The sequence below is a fragment of the Clinocottus analis genome, unplaced genomic scaffold, assembly GCF_023055335.1.
Source record: "Clinocottus analis isolate CAN_PGR_092001 unplaced genomic scaffold, fCliAna1.0.p SCAF_6, whole genome shotgun sequence".
Lineage (NCBI taxonomy): Eukaryota > Metazoa > Chordata > Actinopteri > Perciformes > Cottidae > Clinocottus > Clinocottus analis.
Genome location: NW_027176218.1, coordinates 7,841,198 through 7,861,178, shown reverse-complemented (window position 1 = coordinate 7,861,178; position 19,981 = coordinate 7,841,198). Strand labels below are relative to the sequence as shown.

Here is a 19,981-nt window from a genome sequence, read left to right as displayed (position 1 = left end):
ACTGAACTTCTGTGTACTTTCAATTGTAAAACTGAAAATCTGCTTAAGAGGCAGAATTCCTTCATCGTATCTGACATCACTCTGCCCTCTGCTGGGAGAGATGTTGGTGAAATGACAAATTAAAAGTTACTTCTTTTCCCTGACCACATATTACAGACACAAAAAAAGATCATTAAATATTTTACACAACAGTAAAAAATACACAAAAATAATAATAAGCAGTTTTCGGTAGGTGGAATCATAAAAAGAAAACACTTTGATTTCAACAACACACTGTACATCACAGCAAAACATATTGACTAGAAAACTATAAAGCAATGCTAATGAAGACCTCCATGTAGGTGTATAAATCAGTAGCAGAGTGTGGATCACATGTCCTCCTTCGTGACCAGGCAGTAAAAGTCTGAGCGTCCTCCATAGTTGCGTGATCCCAGGTCCGACACGTCGATGTCGGAGGATTTGGGCTCAGCTGCAGTGAAGGGAGCAGCAGGGAGGACGGGAGCTTTACAGGCCAGAGCCTTGTACATAGGGAGGCGCAGCCCTGCAGCAGGAAGAGGAAACAAAGGTGAGACATCTATCCCAAATGAATGCAAATACGTTATGTGTTGTTTACTGATGAAGTATTGTGCTGTTTGGGCTGCATCAGGATTTGGACGTAAATTACTAATCGCTCCTGAATTGAAAATAAAATTCTAGTTTCATTTGTGCACATTGTTTGCCGTGGCAGGAAAAGTTACAGTTTCGGAGTAAAATACATTCTTAGTACGTATACAGCGACAAGAGGACCCATGAAACTTAAGCTTTGTGATCTTTCCAAGAACTAGTTGAGAAGATTGATACCACTCTCATATTTGTCCCTTGACATTGTGAAGCTACAGCTACAGAAGCTAACAGCCTCTTTGCTTAGCTTAGCATACAGCCAGAGACAAAACACTTTGTTACCAGCATCTGTAAAGCTAACCACCACCAAAGTGTAAAAACATCAGGCTGTGTTTTATGTTGGATTAGATGCTGGGCTAATTATCCATGCAGAGTAACACATTGAAATACTAAACTTCCTTCACATATTCTGTGTTAAAAAGTGAGCTCTTGGGGTGCTATAGTCTTGAGCCAGTGGACACTCAGGCGTTACCTGTTTCCAGTCTCTGTGCTATACCAAGAGAAACAACTGGAGCTTTATATTTAGGTGAAACTTATTAAAGTGGAATTGATCTATTCATCTAACTTTCTGCAAGTAAGCAAATGCATTATGTACTAATTATGTGTAAACAAATGTGCAAGCTCATTATGTGATATGATGTCCTTGTTTTGAAGTTAAAGATTGACTATAGATGAATTCAAATTAGTCTCAAACTTTGTCAATTTCAATGCACACTGTGTGTGAAGTGGGATCCTCCACTTTTGCTCTCTTATAAGTGATTTCCCTTTCCCCCTGTGAAAGGGTTTTTTAGGGTTTTTTCCTGATCCAAAGTGAGGTTGCGGGACAGAGATGTTGTATGTGTACAGAGTGTAAAGACGTCTGAGGCCAATTTGTAATTTGTGATTCTGGGCTATACAAAATAAACTGAACTAAATTTAATAACTTTTACAATCCTAATTTGAATGCAACAAAAGTACATCTGAAGAGCATTTAAATCTCTGGAATATAGTCCGTACTAGATGGTGTTAAACGTGAGTACGCTTCGCTCAATAATATAAAACCAACGATTGCACGCCTCATTCATTTATGCAAGATAGCGCAGCTCTAATACGCCTTTCTTTTATTGTGTAAATAGAGTGAAGAGTGAACTAAACATCAGTGCTGGAGGACGTATGGAGTCCTGTGGATGTTGCTCTTACCCAGATCTCCTGCAGGATCTGTGTCTGAGCGGCAGTCAAGGTCGTTGGAGTCGAGGGTCAGCATTGGGTCCTTGTCATCTTGTAGCACAGTCTGAGGGTCGCCTGCAGACTCGCTGCGGAAGACGAGTCCGCGAGGCATCGCCAAGGCCAGCTCCTTCCAGAAGACTGAGTGAGGAGTCTGTGGAAACCGAAAACACAGGAACCGAACACTGCGCCATTAAAGACTGCAGAACATGACACATAGTAGAAACTGTACATTTATTTTTTTCTACATTGATATGTTTATGTATTCATTTACATTGAAACACATTTCTACGGAGAAATAATTATTATTGCACAACTCTTATATATATTTTTCATAATATTGTCAATTAATAAAAACTGATATCTATGGATGTTTTTTTTTCTTTCAAAACTCTGTTGTTGATTTAGTCATACATATTTAATGTATCCAAAAGGGTTTTTAATGATCTTTTGTGAAGTCTATTCACATGATTATTTCACTGTAATGTAAATGTGTAATGTTGCTTTAATGACACTAACTATAAACATTATAGATATTCAGCACACTACACTAATAAATCCAATCATCCAATTTCACGTATTTTTTTAGGGAAACATATTAGTGTTTTATTTTGTTTGTTATTGATGTTTGTTTGCTCGGGAAAGCAGCAATGGGTATTATTATTATTACAAATATTAACTCTTACCACAGAGTTGTGCCTCCAGGTGAGTATGGTGAGGCAGTGCTGGTGCTCACTGAGCAGCTGCTTGATCTCAGGCCTCATGCGTTTGGACTGACCCTCCAACATTATGAGAACTGGCTGCTGACACAACTCCAACAGGTGCAGGAGGCCCTGTCTGAAAACACACACAGCTCCAGTATGTCACGTTACACTGGAGACACTGCTCCAAATTGCAGCAACACTGACCTCAAGTGGTGTACTGTAATGCTGCCACAGTCCTTCTACTCACTTATATATAAAAAGTGCTGTTTGAAAAGATTTTTTTGTACATTAAGTTCTTCTGACCTGAAGTTGTTGGAGCACCAGTCCTGCTCAAGGTAAGCATGAGAGAGCAACACGATCAAACGCCGAGAGCGGCTGATGTTCGTGAGCAGCTCTGCAGACGGTTCTGGAGACAAATAATAAGGTTGTACAATTTTATAATTTTTTTTTTACCCAAGAGCCTGTTTTACAAAAAAGTGTTTACAAGCAGATGGTCACACAAATGATATGCAGATTAAAGTTGTATTTACAAATGTATAAGTCCGAGGGATCTGTTTTGAATATAGAAATGTCTCAAGATTAGATTTTGAAGATGAATAGTAACAGAAACTGCATATACAGGCAGTCCCATAAAGATCAACAGACATAAATCTTACCTGAGCAAGGTAGAATATCGTTGTCATTGAGGTGCACCTTGAGCGCGTTTTTATTCTCCAGGTGAGGTTTTAGAATAAAGTTGACAAACTTCCTGTCATGATCATTGTTCACATAAGAGATATAGGCATCATATAACTTTCCATCTGAAGACATAGAGACACAAACATACGAGTGGTGTTACTACTGTACAGTCTTATACATGATCATAGCAAAATGTTATCACTTCAGAGGGCTCACCATTGAGCTCATAGGCTCCGTAGGAGTTCCTGTACCAGAGTTTGATGTTCAAGTGACACCTGGAGTACACAACAGCAGCTACAGCCAGGAGGAGGAGGAGAAACACGGCTGCAATAACAGCAGATGTGTGGTTGGGGCCGTCTGAGCACACAAACGGTTCTGTGGACCAAAAATAAGCATTAAAATAAACAATCAATACTATGAAAACTCTAAACCACGGAATATGGATCTTGTTAGTAGAGTGATTCTGTACATCGGAGTCATTGCAACAGTTAAGTACTGTACACTATATTAATGTGCAGGTAATTCAGGGGAGAAGTAACATAAATCAGAATCAATTCATGTTGTGAATCACAGGACTGATTAGACGCTGGGCCAGGCTTCCTGCCAAAATGCTGTAAAATGATACAGACTTAATGTATCTGTGTTGGTGGTACTAATGGGCATGTGACTGTTGACAAGGCGGACTTTCTCCTGCTCCAAAGCACACTGATCGTGTCTACAATACACTTTTACTGATTTCTCTAATCTTCTTTGCCACATTTATGTGTCTCTTTCATCTTCGGGTGGGTAATCTTTTAGGAAATAGAAAACAAGGTGCAGGACAGAATGTAATAAACCTGGTATACATAGGTTGATGTCTTTAGTTATCTCACTTGAGTACGGCAGGCTAAAGTCAGAGGAAATGTTCCTCAGTGTGCAGCTGTAGAGCCCAAAAGCATCCAGCTCTGTGAGGTTGATCACCAGAAGACTGTTCACCATCAGCTGGCTGACAACAGGAGACCTAATATGCAGGACAGAACACATTATCTCACTTTCAAATACCCTTTAAAATGCAGGCGCATGTCACCGATATTTAACAAGCTTCAATTCACCATGAGGAGGTATTCTGCATGTAATGTGTGTGATTGGTGAGGGGTTGGCCATCTTTACTCCACTGCAGCGTGCTGTCACAGTGCTCTTCTGTTGGGTCCCATTGGAGGAGAGCGGTGCAGTTCAGTGTCGCAGTGCATTCCACGTTCCTCTGGAGTCTGCTCGAGCCCCCATTCGGTTTAAATTCAGGGGCTCTGGAGCACTGAGACTCTGTGGGAAGACATGCCACTGTTATCTGTGTTCACTGCAGGAGCTCCAGACAATAGAGGCCTTTATGTGAAACTGCAGCTGGAAGACGAGCTGAAATGAAATGCGTTCTTGCAGGTGTAGTCGTTCAACTAGCCCCTTCAACCTCCCCTACAAACTCTACATTTACTTGCGGGACAGATAACAGCTTACTGTGAGAGACACATGATTATAGGATAAGGGTTGAGATGACTTCATCACATGAAGTAATAATACATACCTTTAACGACGAGACGCACAGTGAATGAGGCTGTGTTGTTGCTCTGTTGCATACAGGTGTAGTTCCCTTGATCTTGCAAGGTGAGGGTGGAAAACTCCAGGTAGGCCTTTCCTCCCTGAGCAGAGAGCGGCTGACAGTCTTTCTGCCAGGTCAGCCGGGCCTGGAGGGAGCTCTGGGTTTCAAGGGAGCAGTTCAGCCGATACGGAGGCCTCTGCTGCCCCGCAAAGAGCACCTGCTCCTTAAAGCTGCTCTCATCCACACAAGACTGAGCTACAAATAGAGAGAAAGCAGGCTTTACCTTGTGGACGCAACAAGTAAACAAAAACTGACTTCGGTCTCTCAATTAAATTTTAATAATGACATGATTAAGAAACTGAATTGATGTTTTGTGATAGAATAACTTCAGCAAGCAAATACCTATAAGTGACTTAACTGGTTTTAGAGAAACCAGTTCGGCCACCTGTAAGTGGACGTTAACAGTTTGCATTCCCTCTCGACAGCTTCAGAAGACTCTGATGAAGTGTCTAATGGTGCATGAAGGTGAACTCAGCCAACTTTGAGCAAAGGGGCTGTTTTGCAGATTTAGACGAAAGCGGGATAAAGCACTGGATCTTCTTATTGCTGTTGAGTGTTCAATTAAAATAGCGTACGAATTAACACGTTTTTTTAAATCTGTCAGGACAGATTCAAAACACTTGTCAGACAATTTAGTAATCTCGTAATAACAATCTGTGTTCTTCAAGATATCTTAAGGATATTCAGCGCATGCGTTCATCAGGACTTTGACTAAACCAGCACACCTGCTCCCTCTGGTTCCTCTCTGGCTTCCCTTTCGCTTTTTTCTACTTTTTTTTTATTATTATTGTTTTTACCGTTTCTCAAACAAAGTGACACTCATCCGGGTCCGAAGTCCGACTCAAGCCCCTATGTTTACAGGCAGCAGCATGTGACCGCGTGACAGATACTGTGAGCCTGCACTGACCACATGTACTGAACTGATATCCAGCATCCCATAAACCGAACAGTTTTAAATTATCAAATACACCAAAAACAATATAAAACAATATAGTATAGCTAAATGCAGATAATTAAAAACCGGACTTACCAAGAAAGAGTAAATCTATTCAATGTAAGTATGCATAATGTTTAATTGTGTACATCCTTACCCTCCGCGAGGACAGACTTCCTGGTGAACACCAGTATAAAAGCGAATAAAATCAGAGCCATGAGCCGCAGTCTTCTTCCTCCTCCTCCTCCTCCTCCTCAGGTAACACGTGAGTCGAGTAAAGAGTTTTTTGTAAATTTACATCACTACCTATAAGATACTGATTATTACAGTTTAATTACATTGCATGTGACTACGTAGACGTCAGCCCTCTGGTTGACCGACTGCACCTGGAGATACCTGAAACTCTTCCGGCTATTGGCTCTCCGAGGTCACGTGATGTTTCACCTACAGGAGACCGGAAAACTCACTAAACATCTACGTTTCCTGCGGCCTGAATTTACTTATATCGCTAGTAAATTCCTACTTAGCATTTGTTGTAATTTAAACTTTTCTCATTTTAACAAGGTACATTTTATACAGGATGTATGAGTGGTAAATAATTAATTAATTTCGAGGTTATCATTCTTATTTTCTGCACGTTGTTAATCCATTCATAAATCTTCATGAGTTTTTCACTTTCTAATAATCAGTATACAGCATACTTTATAATAACCCACCAGTTTGAAGTGTAAAAGTTTATACGTGAGAAATAAACGTTGTAACATTAATAAAGTTAATAAATTAATTTTCAGCAGCCCTTTATAGAAATTAAGTCCAACAGTCCAACCAGTTAAGATTTTTCACAACCTGACAACTCAGAAAGTGTCTTTATAATGGTCAATTTTTTATTTGCCATTAATAAATTACAACTTTATAATCCCATTTTAATGGTCCCCTGTGTGAGAGTGCAATACTGTTCAATTATATTTAGTTTATGTTATATCTACATATGATGGTCAAAATGCTGTTTCAATACATTTCAAGTGGATACATTTCGGGATAATATTTTTTTGCTTAGAATTCTTGAATGTAAAGATGTTGGAACTAAGACATCACAATGTGTGACATCTCTTTACGTATACAATATAAAATTCCCCTGGTCATTAAATCCCCACACTTGCCATAAACAATGTATAGTGTTTATATGAAGACAATACTGACGTAAATGTTGCTATTACTTAAGTATTGGAATGTTCATACTCTTAAATCTGGGAAAACACAAATTTTACCTTTGACACCTTTTAACAGACAAGCTTAAATTCAAAAAACATTTCAGTATCTTAGGTCAGTTTTCCTCTTTTATTCAGGAATATAAAATAGTATAATGCAAAACATTATTGTGTCTGGTTTACAAAAGACAGCTTCAGACTCTCTCTGCAGTAATGACAATCATCACAGCGCTTTTTTACACTATAAGGCAACATAGTAACACACAATCAGTACTTTATGTGCAGTAGCAGTATAAATTATCTTTAGGCCTTCAATAAAAACACTCACATGCATCTCACAAATATAGAGATCCAATAGTAAAGCTATCAGTGCATTCTTACAATAGAATAAGAACAATCTTGCCGTCAGTAAATTGAGTTACTGTACACATGTTTTGTCCAAGAAAAAATTGTCTCGCTTCAAAGTCCGTTTCATAGATGAGAATCCAGATAGCCAGCCATTAACATTTGAATGCAAACAATAAAAGAGAGTGAGAGCTTTCCGTCTGAACTCTTCAGAAAGACGATGAATGGCTTTGAAGCTGACTCAACACTGATAGTCTGGACACTTTAATGCACAAGGCAACACTGGGCTCAGGGGAGAACGTGTAAACTTTAAGTGTTTGACTGGGTTCACGCTTCAAATGAACTGCAAGAAAAGAAACAAAGGTTGGTGGTTGGTTGCGGCATCTATGTCAAAAGAAACTGTAAACTGTCACAACAATACGACGCACATCTTAAAAACAGATATAGTATTTGTTAATATATAATGAACAAAGTTTTAGAGCTACAAATGTGACATTTTGTATTTATAAATCATCCACTATGCAATTAGGGTTTAGTTAAATTCCAGTGTCATTTGAGTGAAATATTTTTTAATGTATGCTATTTAGAATTTATTCATGAAGACAAATGTTAGCTTCAGAAACTCTCAAATGAACACTGGAAGTGCATATACAGTGGGATTAAATAGGATGGTTTCTCAAAAGTTTGTATGTATTTTCCACGAGTCACAATGTCTGCAAAGAGAGCAAGATTGAGTTTTTTCAGCAACCAACTGCCACAACAATGTAACCAGATGCTACTTGCGACTCACCTTAGTTCCTCTTTCAATCTGTTGAGTTTATCAAAGAGTCTATCATTCTTGACCTGCATGGGAGCGCTCGGCACAAACCAGGCTGCAACAAACTTGCAGATGACGACAACGTGCTGCAAGCAGAGAGGAAAATGTTTGGTATGTTATCTTCCTTTTTATTTGTGAAAATGTGGTTTCATTACTGATTTTGTTATAACCAAGATCAACGATGTGAAACATCAAACAGACAAACAGTAGAGAGGACATTGTGTGTGTTGTATTTATACACAATTTGTTGTATTTGCTAAAGTAAAATAAAACTGCTCCAAGAAATCCGTGTAAGAATGTGTGCTTGGTGGTTTCTTGTTTGGTAAAGTATAAGACTTACCTCAAACAGGATGACAAAGGCAAAGCGCACAGCTAAAATTAGCCAGAATTGTGGGGTAAAACTGTAGTCCTCATTGCTCCTGTAGTCTTTATACCTGTGAAGAAAAACAGAACAGAATGTGGTTGTTATTTATCTTATCTCTCAATCACACAGTTGATTATTCTGCTGCCAGCTGCAGGGATGGGAACGTTAAAGAAGAATGTAAAAAATGTTTATATATCACTTCTGTCCCATGAGGTTTGAATGTCCTTCCAGCAACAGTGCAATACTACCAAGATATCTGAGCTGGCAGTTATTAACTCAAGTGGTGAGAAGGGTCAGTGCTTTTGACTCTGTTGTTACTCAAATTATATGTTTTTACTTTGGTTACTTCTGTCCTCATCATAACTTCTGAGCTAATAGCTCCTCTGCCATTGAAGAGCCATATGATTAAAAGGGAACAAACCTGCAAGTAGAGACATTCAAGCCACTAGGAGTGACCATCTGTTGGGCTGAAAACTCGTTGTCTATGTTCTGGTCGTCCATTCGTGCAATGGAGAGAGTGTTGTTGATGTATCCAGCCATGCAGCTTGAAAAGAAGAAGTTGTTTACTTTAAAGTGAGTGTTGCAGATTACATGCCAGAACATAAACATTTTAGAGGAGAATTCTCACTCAATATCCGTCACTGTGCCGTTGGCACATGGGCCATAGCGGTAGCGGTATACCAGTCGAGGGATGAAGTCTGAAGACACACCAATGACCAGCCCGTTTGCAATGACAGCTAAGACACCGATAGCTTCCAACACATCTATCCACACACCTGAGGAAAGGAGACGCCGATGTGAGGAGAATTTTATCTCCAATATAAACAGGCAGACAACATTTCAATTCTTAGGCAAAAAGCTATGCTCACCAATATCGTTGGTTTTCTTTGGAACCAGTCTGCGCTCCAGAGCAACCATTTTAATGGCATCCAGGCGTATCTCAATGATATTATTAATGAGAGCGAGCAGAGGAGCGAGAGGAAACGCTGCCACAAATATGGTGGTAAAGCTGAACTGGATCACTGAGGGGAAAGCAAGAAATACATTATTTGCCAAAACCAGTCCAGCTTTTGTCCAGTGTCTACTGTTTTTGTTGTTCGAGCATTCAGCGGAGTACACACCCATCTCCAGGAACTCATGGAACAGGCTGAAGGAGTCGACATCATTGAGACGATAGTTGCTCTCCCAGTCCCGAAGCTTGCAGTTATCACACAGTTCAGCTCCTTGTTTGGTCTCCGATTCATCTTTCAGGTAGCAATGGGCACATTTCCTCTGCAGCTTCTGGGTTCTTCGTCTTTTGAACCACCTGCAGAACCAGCTGATGCAACCAAGAGACAGCTTTCAAAATACAGGACACCATGTGACTAATGTGGATTTAACAGTGTTATTCAGTGTTTAATCACAAATCTGATTTACACTCACGGCCAAGTGAACTCAAAGACATTGCTGATGGTTTGCTTGAGTACCATTATGATGGCCATTTGGATGAACAGATCTGTGAGACATCCACTGGGATGACACTGCACGAGGGAGAGTAACATGTTTGAAATGTAATCAGATACAATATTTTAAAAAGGAAAACATAACTGTTTAATTAAAAAGTGACATTCAGTGTTGCCAAATGAGATGCATGTTTCTGTCACACACCTCTTCTAGTCTCCATTTCCCTGAAATGCGGACGTAACCACCAGGATGGCCATTTATTCTGTCACGAGTGTCACAAAAACATGTCATTAGTTGGGTTGGGATTTGGGACACTGGGTGTTAATGATTAAGGACAATTAGTTTATTTATTTTGGAGTTCAATTTACGGGTCCTCTGAGTCTGGAGCGGACTATTTTTATACCGATATACATAACATATATACTCCAATGTGCATATTGAAATATTGGCTGGTTCACTTGTTCTTACCTGCCGAGAAAAAAGGCCACGTAAAAGAGGGAGGAGAAATAGGTAAAGAACTGGAAGGTGAACATCTTGACAGTGAAGCTTTTCTCTGTGGCAGCAAATGATCTGGTTTTCTCTAGTGAAGACAGACAGTTCAGTTATGCAGTTCACTATTTGGTCAATGGATGGCACAATCTTACACACTTGAGACTACAACATAATTTCAATATGACATTGACTACATCATTACCCCTATATACATTTTGAGTTACATGTTGGTACACATAATATGAAGATTTCATCATAAGTGTTGAAACTAAAGATTGTTTTAATCTACCATTTCTACAGGCAGCTTTTATAAACTGTAATCAACACATTGCAGCTGAATGTGACTGACAACAGGTAAAGCACAGGTGCAATCAATAACCTCATGATGGCTGCATTTTAATTAGTTGAGAAAGTTTTAGGGCCCGATATCAGGCATGCTGCCTCAGTGAGCAATCATTACTTAATGTTAAATTACACACATGCTTCACCTGCCATGACGGGTCATGGCAGGCGAAAAAAAGATCTGATGGGAAAAAGATCTAATAATAGGAACAGTGTGCAGTATTTTTGGGGATCGAGACGAGACAAAAATATAACATGCACCCAGAACTAATGACATCCAGAGTAGTCAGATGTACTCACATGCATCACAGGGTCGTATCTTATTTTTGGCTTGAAACTCTTAAATTGAAGGCATGTCTACTCAAGTAATAAGCCCTTGTCACAAGTTGCAAGTTGCAAAGTTGTCTGTGGTTTCCTGTTGGTTAGTTTTGAGGCCTGAAGAGACACAACTCTCCTGTCTTTAACGTTAAAATAGCAAACATGATGTTTCACCATCTCGTTATTGAACTTGCAAACCTTTAGACTCGTCTTATAATCGTTTGGGGTTCTGACTTAGCTCAACATGAGAAGACCAGCAGATCTTTTTTTATTCTACCTCTCTGTTCGTAGACTCTATGTACCCTAATGTTTTAAAGCAGTGTTCTTCCTGCGACGTCTCACCTTCCTTCTAGTTTCCCCTCGGTGAGTTTTGATCCACTGAATATCAGCTGAACTATCACGTTTCTTTACAGCGGACAAGTATTTCCTCGATCAGTGCACACCGGGGCCCATTTCTCATGTTTTCTCATGAATATGATCATTCCTTCATGTAATGAAGACATTGTGCTTGGCTGCTATTTATCTATAAACTTATCAATCTTTGGCAGTTTTAAATTTGTTTTCGTGTTTTAAGGTTTCCCCTAATGTTCTATTTAACAATAGAATACTAATTTGTGGCCAATCCTCCCAAGTAGATTGGGACAAAGTGTGCAGGGTCAGTGAGTGAGCGGACATTGAATTTGGGCAGCTGCTGTCGTGTTCCAGACAGTACTTGTTTATATGTCTGTTATCTGTGTGTCTGACCTGCTCACTTTATGATTACCTGCTTTCCTGCTTCAGCGCCCCTGCAAATTTGAACTAATTAAAATATACCGGTAAGCAAACATACCTATTTCACAGAGCTTCATGGCAACAATCCTGTTGATCTGCAAAGACGAAGACATTGTCATACTCTTGGAGAATACCACCAAAAAGAGACAGAGATGCACATTTTGAGACCTGCGTACCCGTGTCATGACAGTGATGATGAGGTAATGGAGGACAGCCCCCAGCATCATCGCTCCGCTGTTGGAGTGGGCGCTCAGGAACTCCCATGATCCCTCAGCCAAGAGCACTGCTGCGATCACCCTGAACACCACCAAGGCATGTGTCAGACCAATGATCACCAATATCTGTGGAAACACAATAAAAACACTCACTTGTATCACGACACTTGTGAGGGCCTGCAATAACTATGAAAACACAAATACCCTCAGCTACTTTTTATCCATACACCTGAACCTTATGGAAATTTTATCTGATTCATATTTCAACCTAAACTCTAAAGATGTACAAGCCATTTAATGCAATATATACAGAATTCAGTGCAATAATATAGCTGCAAACAACTATTTGCTATGTAAATGTAAAGTGAGGTAATGTCTCCCTGAGCAGAGAATGAAATCCCTCTCCCTCTGAGTGTGTTGTTATCTGAGTGTGTTGTTATCTGCGCTTCTGTGTTATAGCCGGGCTGGTGGCGTCTTCTTTTCATGCTTCTACATTTGCTCTGCACTGCCCTCACACGAACGCTACAGCTGACACGCCATCCCATCCAATGGCATCTTTGCGGAAGAGTAGCACCCACCCTCCAATTCCCTGTCAGGTAACCACTGTTAGCTCTGTCAGCACGTTTGCCATAGTTTGTACTGTTAGCGCTGTTAGCCCCGTTAGCTGCTAGCTGCCGGCTCAGCCATTGCCATGTTGAGAGTCGTTGAGAGGCAATCAAAATGCACTTAATATCCTGAGTAGCATCTTTTGAGAATATATATAAAGAGGGTTATAGGACAAGCCACCCACCATAGCTGTGACACAGATCAACACCACAGTGCTGCGGAGATAGGAGTGCTTGTATTCTTTTGGTTCACAGTTAACGTCGTTCACAATTTCAAGTATCAGCTCCTCCTACAGTTAAATAGAAAAATTCGCACAGTTATAGTTCCAGTGAGTACTGACCAGATATTACTGAAATGGATTGTCATGTATACAACTGATCATACCTCCTCTTCACACCAATCTGACACTTTCCACTCACACACATAGGAAGCCCGATGTCTCTTCCAGAACTCCAAAAACAGTGTTGCTGTAAAAATTCAAGGATTTTTATAAGTCCATAAAACCTACTAGAACAACAATATGAAATATGAATAAAAACAAAGATCTGTTGTGGTGGTAATACCTTTTGACACTTTCGGGACATTTTGGTATATGTTTTGCATTCATTCATTCTGATAAAATGTGTCATGTACATACATATTTGCTTTAGGATTAGATAGCATACTGACACAGGGCTTTGACACAAAAACATTAACAGTATTACTGTTTTCAGTGGCTGCTCTAGGTAACTGTATCTCCCCACAGTTATGCAACTACATTCAATTTAGCCTGCACCCTTAATTTTTACAACAGATACTAATTGGATGTGAGAAGGTGTCTGCTAACAGACTGATAACATTTATAAATCCACAAAAAAAAAACAGAAAAGCTGAATAAGTCGGTGAAAGAGCATTTCAAGATAGCTGCTTGACCACCCCCACGGCCAGATGGCCTGGGCTGACTACGATGTGAGAAGCCAGGACGAGTAGGTTCTCTCGGTGATGTGGCATCTCTTTGGCAGCGCTTATCTTAGTAACCATAAAACATCCAGGCAGTTGGATAAAATAAATGAGAGGCAGATAAAATATGTGGTTGTCCTGTAAAGCCAAACATGTCCAGGCGAATAAACAGCATTGGAGAAGAGTTATGCATTCAGATTTTGTATGATCTTCTATTAAATCTGCATGGGTTTTAATGGCTATAAAGCAAAATATGATTCTGATATGTCTCACAACTTAAACAGGGAACTAAATATTGCAAATGCATGACTGTGTATGAACACAAGAATAATTATATCATAAAGACACACTAAACTCACCCCACACTGCCATGAACATTGCAAAGAGCACTGTGCCATTATTATCAAACAGCAGGCTCACCTGTAGGTAAACCAGGAGAGCATCAGTGAGCACAAACAGACAAATATTCAGCCGTCCAATTTAAATGCACTCATGTACCTTGGCGTATGTGCAGGTGTCGGAGAGCTTCCACACGGGGCATATCTTGTCACAAAGGGGACACATGACCGTGTCCGCCTCACAAACCTCCTTTCTGCAACACAACGAGCGCTGTAGTTATCTATTTTGAATGCACGGTTATGTTGACACAGATACTGCTGAGCTTTGGAAAAACTTACATGAGGGGTGAGCTGTTGAAGAAAGCAAGGCCATAAAGGAAGACAATGACCCCGATGATAGCAGGCGGGATGAGCAGATACGTGTACCAGCCCAACCAGAGGTAGTACAAGGCCACCTTCTCCCCAAAGTAGTTCCTGACGCAGAAGGAGAAAATGACGAAAATATACTTTATAATATGTCTATCAGATGTTTCTTATGTGTCACAACTTAATAACATAATTGAGTAATACATAAAAATACAAAGTAGTTTGTATTTCTCAACATATATTCAACTTGTATTTATAAGAGTGAGTTTAAGCCTTTTGGTGCTTAAACTTGTTCAACATAAGAGGACAACAAGTACTGGACTGTACAGTGTATCTCGTTTGCTAAAATCACACAGTTGACATGAAGCTGACACATATCCAATTAAGTTATTTCACTTAAAAGCAGTGACATGATGCGTGTTTGCATAGTGTTCCACTGTTTGGACTCAATAAACAAGTGAAGATAAAGACAACGCTCTCATCTGTACCAGTAATAAGTGCTGGACATGATTTTTAACAACGAGGCCAAACAATGCCAGCTTCCTGCGTGGGTGGCGACATGTTTGCTTGTTGTCGGGGGATGACATGGAAAACAATAATGCTGCAATAACTGCAACTGCAAAAATCAAGCAGGAAAATGAATAGGCTGTTGTGTTGCAGTCCAAACCTGACGGCAGTGATGGGTTGCCCTTGGAGACAGGCTGTCCATCGTGCCCAGCTCTCCTTCAGCTCTCTCTGTTTCTTTTTCTGAAATCACCGACATGAAGAAGAGCTTTGCACATATTGGTAATCACAACACTCAGTCAAACTGAATGCAGAAGCTTACGATGTAAAAACACAATCTCCTGATTTTACTGGCTTACACTGGAGATGCAATTACAACAACATCCACAAATGAAGCTGCTTCAGATTTTGAATTAATTCACATTTTAATTTCTGAGACATTTAATCTAAACGCCTTCATTGTGTTGAGGTAAACACACATGTGCATGCCTTTCCTGATATGTGCACACACTGTTTGTATCAGTGTACGTTCACACACACACCCACATACTTCGAGCTCCTAATGACTCACTGCATTAGTATCTCTCCCATAGCTTCTTTGTGAACAAATAATTTTCTGGCAGAAGTATATTGTTTTGGAAAGCTCCTGCCAAGTTTCACTTCATAATTTTAGATTCTCTTTGTGAAAAGTAAAACACTTTAGCAGCCACGTGACGTGAAGGGAAGAGATTTAACAGTATAAGGAAACTAGTGTCACTATCTTTAGCAGGAGGGTGTGTGGATCCACATAGAGAGAAAATACTGGATTAATCGCATCATTCTGACATCATTCTGACATCATTCTGACATCATTCTGACATCTTTCTGACCATATAAAAATAATGAGTCAGTCTACTGTTTTCTTTCTTTGTTCATACAATCTGTTTAATCTGCAGTTCATATCCAACACCTGGTAGTAGCACAATTAGCAGGGCCTATATAGTGAAAATATTGCAGTCTGTCATCGTGATAAATCATATATGCCGTACAAGAACGAGGCTGATACTGTATGTTAGGATGTTTACCTCATGCAAGCAGAACCTTGCCTCAAAAACCTTCATCTTCATAAGATCGCGCAAACTCTCTGGGAAGAACAACAACAGGTGAGTGAATAACATGAAAGATGAGATGTTCGGTCACCTCTGGAGATTGTAAATACAGTTAGTCTTTCTCACCTCCTGAACGTATATGGGTGTGATTCAAAATGAAGTGGACAATCCTTATCCTGAAACAAGGACAAGTGTCACTTGTAAAGCTTAACTTTGAGCAAGAGGCCATAAAAACCTAATTAAGTCACATTTTTATGCAGCGAACATGGAAAGCACAATGTGTTACGCTCATAGAAAGCACAAAAACAAGCACAGATGCTTTAATTTGCATTTGTGGTTTAGATTGACAAAAATAGCTGCTGTACGGCAGCATGTTTTACCTGGTGCTGAGTGGTACAATGTTCTGATCCGAGCTCCAGTTACAAGCATCAGACACTTTGAGCAGATACCTGTACTTTTCAAATAATCCTTTCGGCGCTTGAATCCCATAGAAGATGAGATCATCGTCTATGATTTTCTAAATAGGATGAAAAAGACCAGATCAATAAAAGAGTTGTGTAAGCTTTGCAACAGTGGAGAAACGTTTTGTTTTGTTTTTATAAATAAAGACTTACAGTTACTTTTATGTTCTTCTTTTTCAGTTCTTCGATGTATTCAGTTTGCTTCTTGAAAGCCTCTCTCTCCTGCTTCTCAATTGTTTTGGCAACCAGGACATAGTCGTATGATAGAGGTGTGTGCTGAGTGGCAATAATCATAAATCAGACATTCAGAAATGACAAGGATGAATCTTAATTCGGCAATGAGGTAGCCTGGACTAGTTAGCTCGTTATTAAAAGGCACACATTAAAATCTTACCACAGGAGGGAGTGAAGACTGGTCGGTGCCATTCTCTCTTACCACTCCCATCAATTCCAGTAGTTCAATACTGGGCTATACAACAAAAATTAAAAAAATAATTTACAAAATTATGTTCATTTCCTCACATCATTAATAAATGAATAAGTGTGTTTCATCATTCCACTGGTATTTAAAGAGACATGGGCTGCATTGCACTATGCTTGTGGCACTCAAGGCTCAAAACTCAACAGCAATGTCTCTTCATAAATCAAGACCTGGTATTAAAGATAATACACAGACTGTGTTGTGAGCCATTGTGAGTTCTTCAAAGGTATTGTTGGAACTTTGAGCGCCACAAGCCAAGTGCCATGTATAGTCCCATTGTACTGGAGAGAAGACCACTACGAAGGCTGATATGTCCAAAACTAGCAAACTCAAACCAAAACAATCTGAATTGATAAATAGCACTATAGATAAAAAAGGAGAACACATGTAACAACATTTTAGTGTAAACCCCTTTATAATAATAAAAAGCTTATGAATATATGCAGAAAGGTCATCTCCAACGTAGTCCTGTTTAACATTTACGTGAGGATGTGTCACTCAGTGTCAGTGAATGCCACTAGTGATACTGACTTACCTGCAGTGACTGTCAGAGAAGTGGGTTAGTCTAACTGACTGAACCTCATGGCATGTGGATCTACTGACACCCTCATGCCGATGCAGGCTATTCACTTACACTGCCAACGCAGAGAAGGTGTGGCAGACCTACACGTACAATCTGAACAGCATGATACCGGTGGAAGCACAGAATACTTCCCATTCAACCCTGAACATGGTGTATTCTTGATTTATGCAAAGGCGGGCCTGATCCAATAGTTAGTCTGACAAGTGCAGGATTGGCAGCGGGCCTCTGTTCAACATAGCGTGATGTCAGAGTATCAGCTGATCTCAGAACAGTTTCATTATGAATCAGCATAATCGGTGTGTTATGTGTGAATATATAAGATCACCCACCTGCCTCCTGTGAACAGGCATGACGAGTAGGTGCTGAATGCAGATGCGAGTTCCAGGATTGAAGAGAGAGAAAAAAGAGAAGAAGCTTCAGTCACCATTCAATGATCCCAGAGCCTCTCTGTCCGCTCCCCGGCTATAAAATGACATGATTGCACTTGAACAGGCAACAGGCAACAGGCAACTTCCGTACTTCCTCTAGGAACAAACGTGTTGTTTGTCCTACTCGCTGAGGAATGTAAAAGCGACTCTACCTGTTGCTGGTGTCACAGCGTTAATCTGTATCGTCTCCACCTTGTTTTTTTTTTCAATTCAGTCCGTCCAGCGGGGAAATGGGCAATGTGCAACGGCAAATGGACACGCAGACAACCAGGCGATATGTGGTTCAGCCGCCCAGAGCAGACAGAGATAAGCTCGACACTGGTAGTCAGGTGCAATGGAATGGTATATGTCTCTTGCCTCCTCCTCGCAGATGCGAAATAGCACGCATCCACCACTAGGGGGAAGCAGAGGCGACAACAAGCTGCAAATCACAGGCTGGGACTGGCTTCCTACACAGTCAGCACAGTGACATTTGTTTTAAAAGACATTAGTACCTCACCTCTACCCTTTGAGTCACGCAAATAGGACTTAAAAGCATCTTCGAGGTCCTTAATGAAGGTCCACTACCACTCTGAGTAGAATAGGCAATTAGGCCCTGATCAACAAATCAACATCAAAACAAACATTGTGACTATTACATCGTATATTCATCATAAATATTAGTGTTTGATATTGGTCTATCTGACATCCCATGTGTACAGTAGCTTTCCAAATTGCTGCAACAGCTTTATTTCTACAATCTCCCTCTTTTGACAACAAACACATCATGTCCACATTTAGAGGAAGAGATTGGAAGAGATTTACCTGCTACTTTTTACTGGGGGAAAGTAACGATTCTCTAATTGTGCTTTACTTGAGAATGTATATGTTATACACCACCTCTTATTGCAGTTTAATACAAAACATGTGACCAACCTATTCAACAATGATGCAACAATGATTAACAAGTACAATTGTCAAACTTTACTTCAGTCTAACCAACACATTCCACTGATCCTTCGCCAAATATAAATCCTGAAATGTAATGTAAATATTATTACACTTTCGAAAGGTAAATCTTAATCAATACCTTTTCATACTTATGCTATTAAATTTGACTTGTAAAACGATTTGTAAAGTATTTTTTTTCTACATTTGTGCCTATATTTCTATATTTTTGCAATCATTACCTGCTTCAAATTATCATGACACTACAAGCTTGTGTGTGTGTGTGTGTGTGTGTGTGTGTGTGTGTGTGTGTGTGTGTGTGTGTGTGTGTGTGTCTGTGTGTCTGTGTGTGTGTGTGCATGTTCAGGTGATTCCTATCGCACATGTTGTAGACCCATTTCTGGGTCTACAATTTCACATTTCCCCTCCTTCCTCTTTGACTGTAAAAAGAAAAACTAACATATCAAACGGGTGGCCCACTGTGCCTTGTTATTAGCTTCACCATTAGTCTTGGAAACCTTGGAAAGCAGCGCTCACCCAGGAAGACGCACATGAGGAGGAGAGGCGAAATGAGCCTCAAGAAAAAGTGGTCTTGAAAATAAGCGGCTGTATTTCTGTACACGGCCACACCCCGCAGAGGAGCCCAGCGTAATTACACCAGCATGGCGGCGTGAACCACTTGAAGGGCGACAGAGGGCCCACTGCGGCCCCGTCTGACCGGAGTGGAAGTACAGGGTGGAGAGGTGGCTGGGAGGAGCAGAGAGAAGCAGGGGGGCCTTTCCTGAACTCCCTGTGAAGAAACAAACAGATGAGGTGAACAACTGGGTAGATAAGCTAAACTAAACACAACAAAACACTAAACCAAACATCCTCGTGATTGCTGAAAGATTGAATATACAGTCCGAAATCCTGGAAAGTGCTCCTTTGCCAAAAATATACCAGAAGACTTGATGATAGCCTAACAACATCACTGTATGTTTACTCTCCAACTACAATGGGAATATAAATGTATTTACTGTTTGAGCATCTTTTTTGGTGAAAGACGATAACTCTGGGTTGTGAAATATGAAACAGTTTTGGAAAGGCATGAATTGATACACCTTTGTATGGTTGTTTGTGAAAGACGTTCCTGAGCC

General features: G+C 40.2%; 2 protein-coding genes across 2 annotated transcripts; both read right to left on the bottom strand.

The window, feature by feature from the left end:
• Positions 1-24: 24 nt before the first annotated feature.
• sigirr (single immunoglobulin and toll-interleukin 1 receptor (TIR) domain) lies at positions 25-6,027 on the bottom strand. The gene is made up of 10 exons (XM_068603744.1): positions 5,967-6,027; positions 4,801-5,070; positions 4,337-4,544; positions 4,118-4,245; positions 3,462-3,620; positions 3,224-3,367; positions 2,871-2,973; positions 2,550-2,700; positions 1,840-2,017; positions 25-541 (listed from the first exon to the last, which is right to left on the bottom strand). The coding sequence occupies exons 1-10, from the start codon at positions 6,025-6,027 to the stop codon at positions 369-371; spliced, it is 1,575 nt and encodes a 524-aa protein (XP_068459845.1). The 3' UTR covers positions 25-368.
• A 1,111-nt stretch (positions 6,028-7,138) lies between these two features.
• LOC137804468 (anoctamin-9) lies at positions 7,139-18,241 on the bottom strand. Its single transcript, XM_068603725.1, has 25 exons — positions 18,071-18,241; positions 17,820-17,852; positions 16,821-16,895; positions 16,580-16,702; positions 16,346-16,482; positions 16,092-16,141; positions 15,942-16,000; positions 15,041-15,120; positions 14,347-14,481; positions 14,168-14,261; positions 14,029-14,089; positions 13,115-13,197; positions 12,915-13,019; positions 12,086-12,250; positions 11,968-12,004; positions 10,455-10,566; positions 10,191-10,248; positions 9,966-10,063; positions 9,665-9,861; positions 9,413-9,565; positions 9,172-9,319; positions 8,965-9,087; positions 8,520-8,613; positions 8,153-8,265; positions 7,139-7,705 (listed from the first exon to the last, which is right to left on the bottom strand). Exons 2-25 carry the CDS (start codon positions 17,838-17,840, stop codon positions 7,690-7,692), a joined length of 2,337 nt encoding a protein of 778 aa, XP_068459826.1. The 5' UTR covers positions 17,841-17,852; positions 18,071-18,241; the 3' UTR covers positions 7,139-7,689.
• Between the last annotated feature and the right edge of the window lie 1,740 nt (positions 18,242-19,981).

Excerpts from the sequence above, each read along its gene's own strand:
- sigirr (XM_068603744.1), bottom strand. The coding sequence starts at position 6,027 with ATGGCTCTGATTTTATTCGCTTTTATACTGGTGTTCACCAGGAAGTCT. Across the intron at positions 4,246-4,336 it reads ATGCAGAATACCTCCTCATG|GTCTCCTGTTGTCAGCCAGC; the intron begins GTGAATTGAAGC and ends CCTGCATATTAG. Across the intron at positions 3,368-3,461 it reads CGGAGCCTATGAGCTCAATG|ATGGAAAGTTATATGATGCC; the intron begins GTGAGCCCTCTG and ends CTATGTCTTCAG.
- LOC137804468 (XM_068603725.1), bottom strand. The coding sequence starts at position 17,840 with ATGCCTGTTCACAGGAGGCAG. Across the intron at positions 14,482-15,040 it reads CAACCCATCACTGCCGTCAG|GAACTACTTTGGGGAGAAGG; the intron begins GTTTGGACTGCA and ends CTTCTGCGTCAG. Across the intron at positions 10,249-10,454 it reads GTGGCCTTTTTTCTCGGCAG|AATAAATGGCCATCCTGGTG; the intron begins GTAAGAACAAGT and ends CACTCGTGACAG.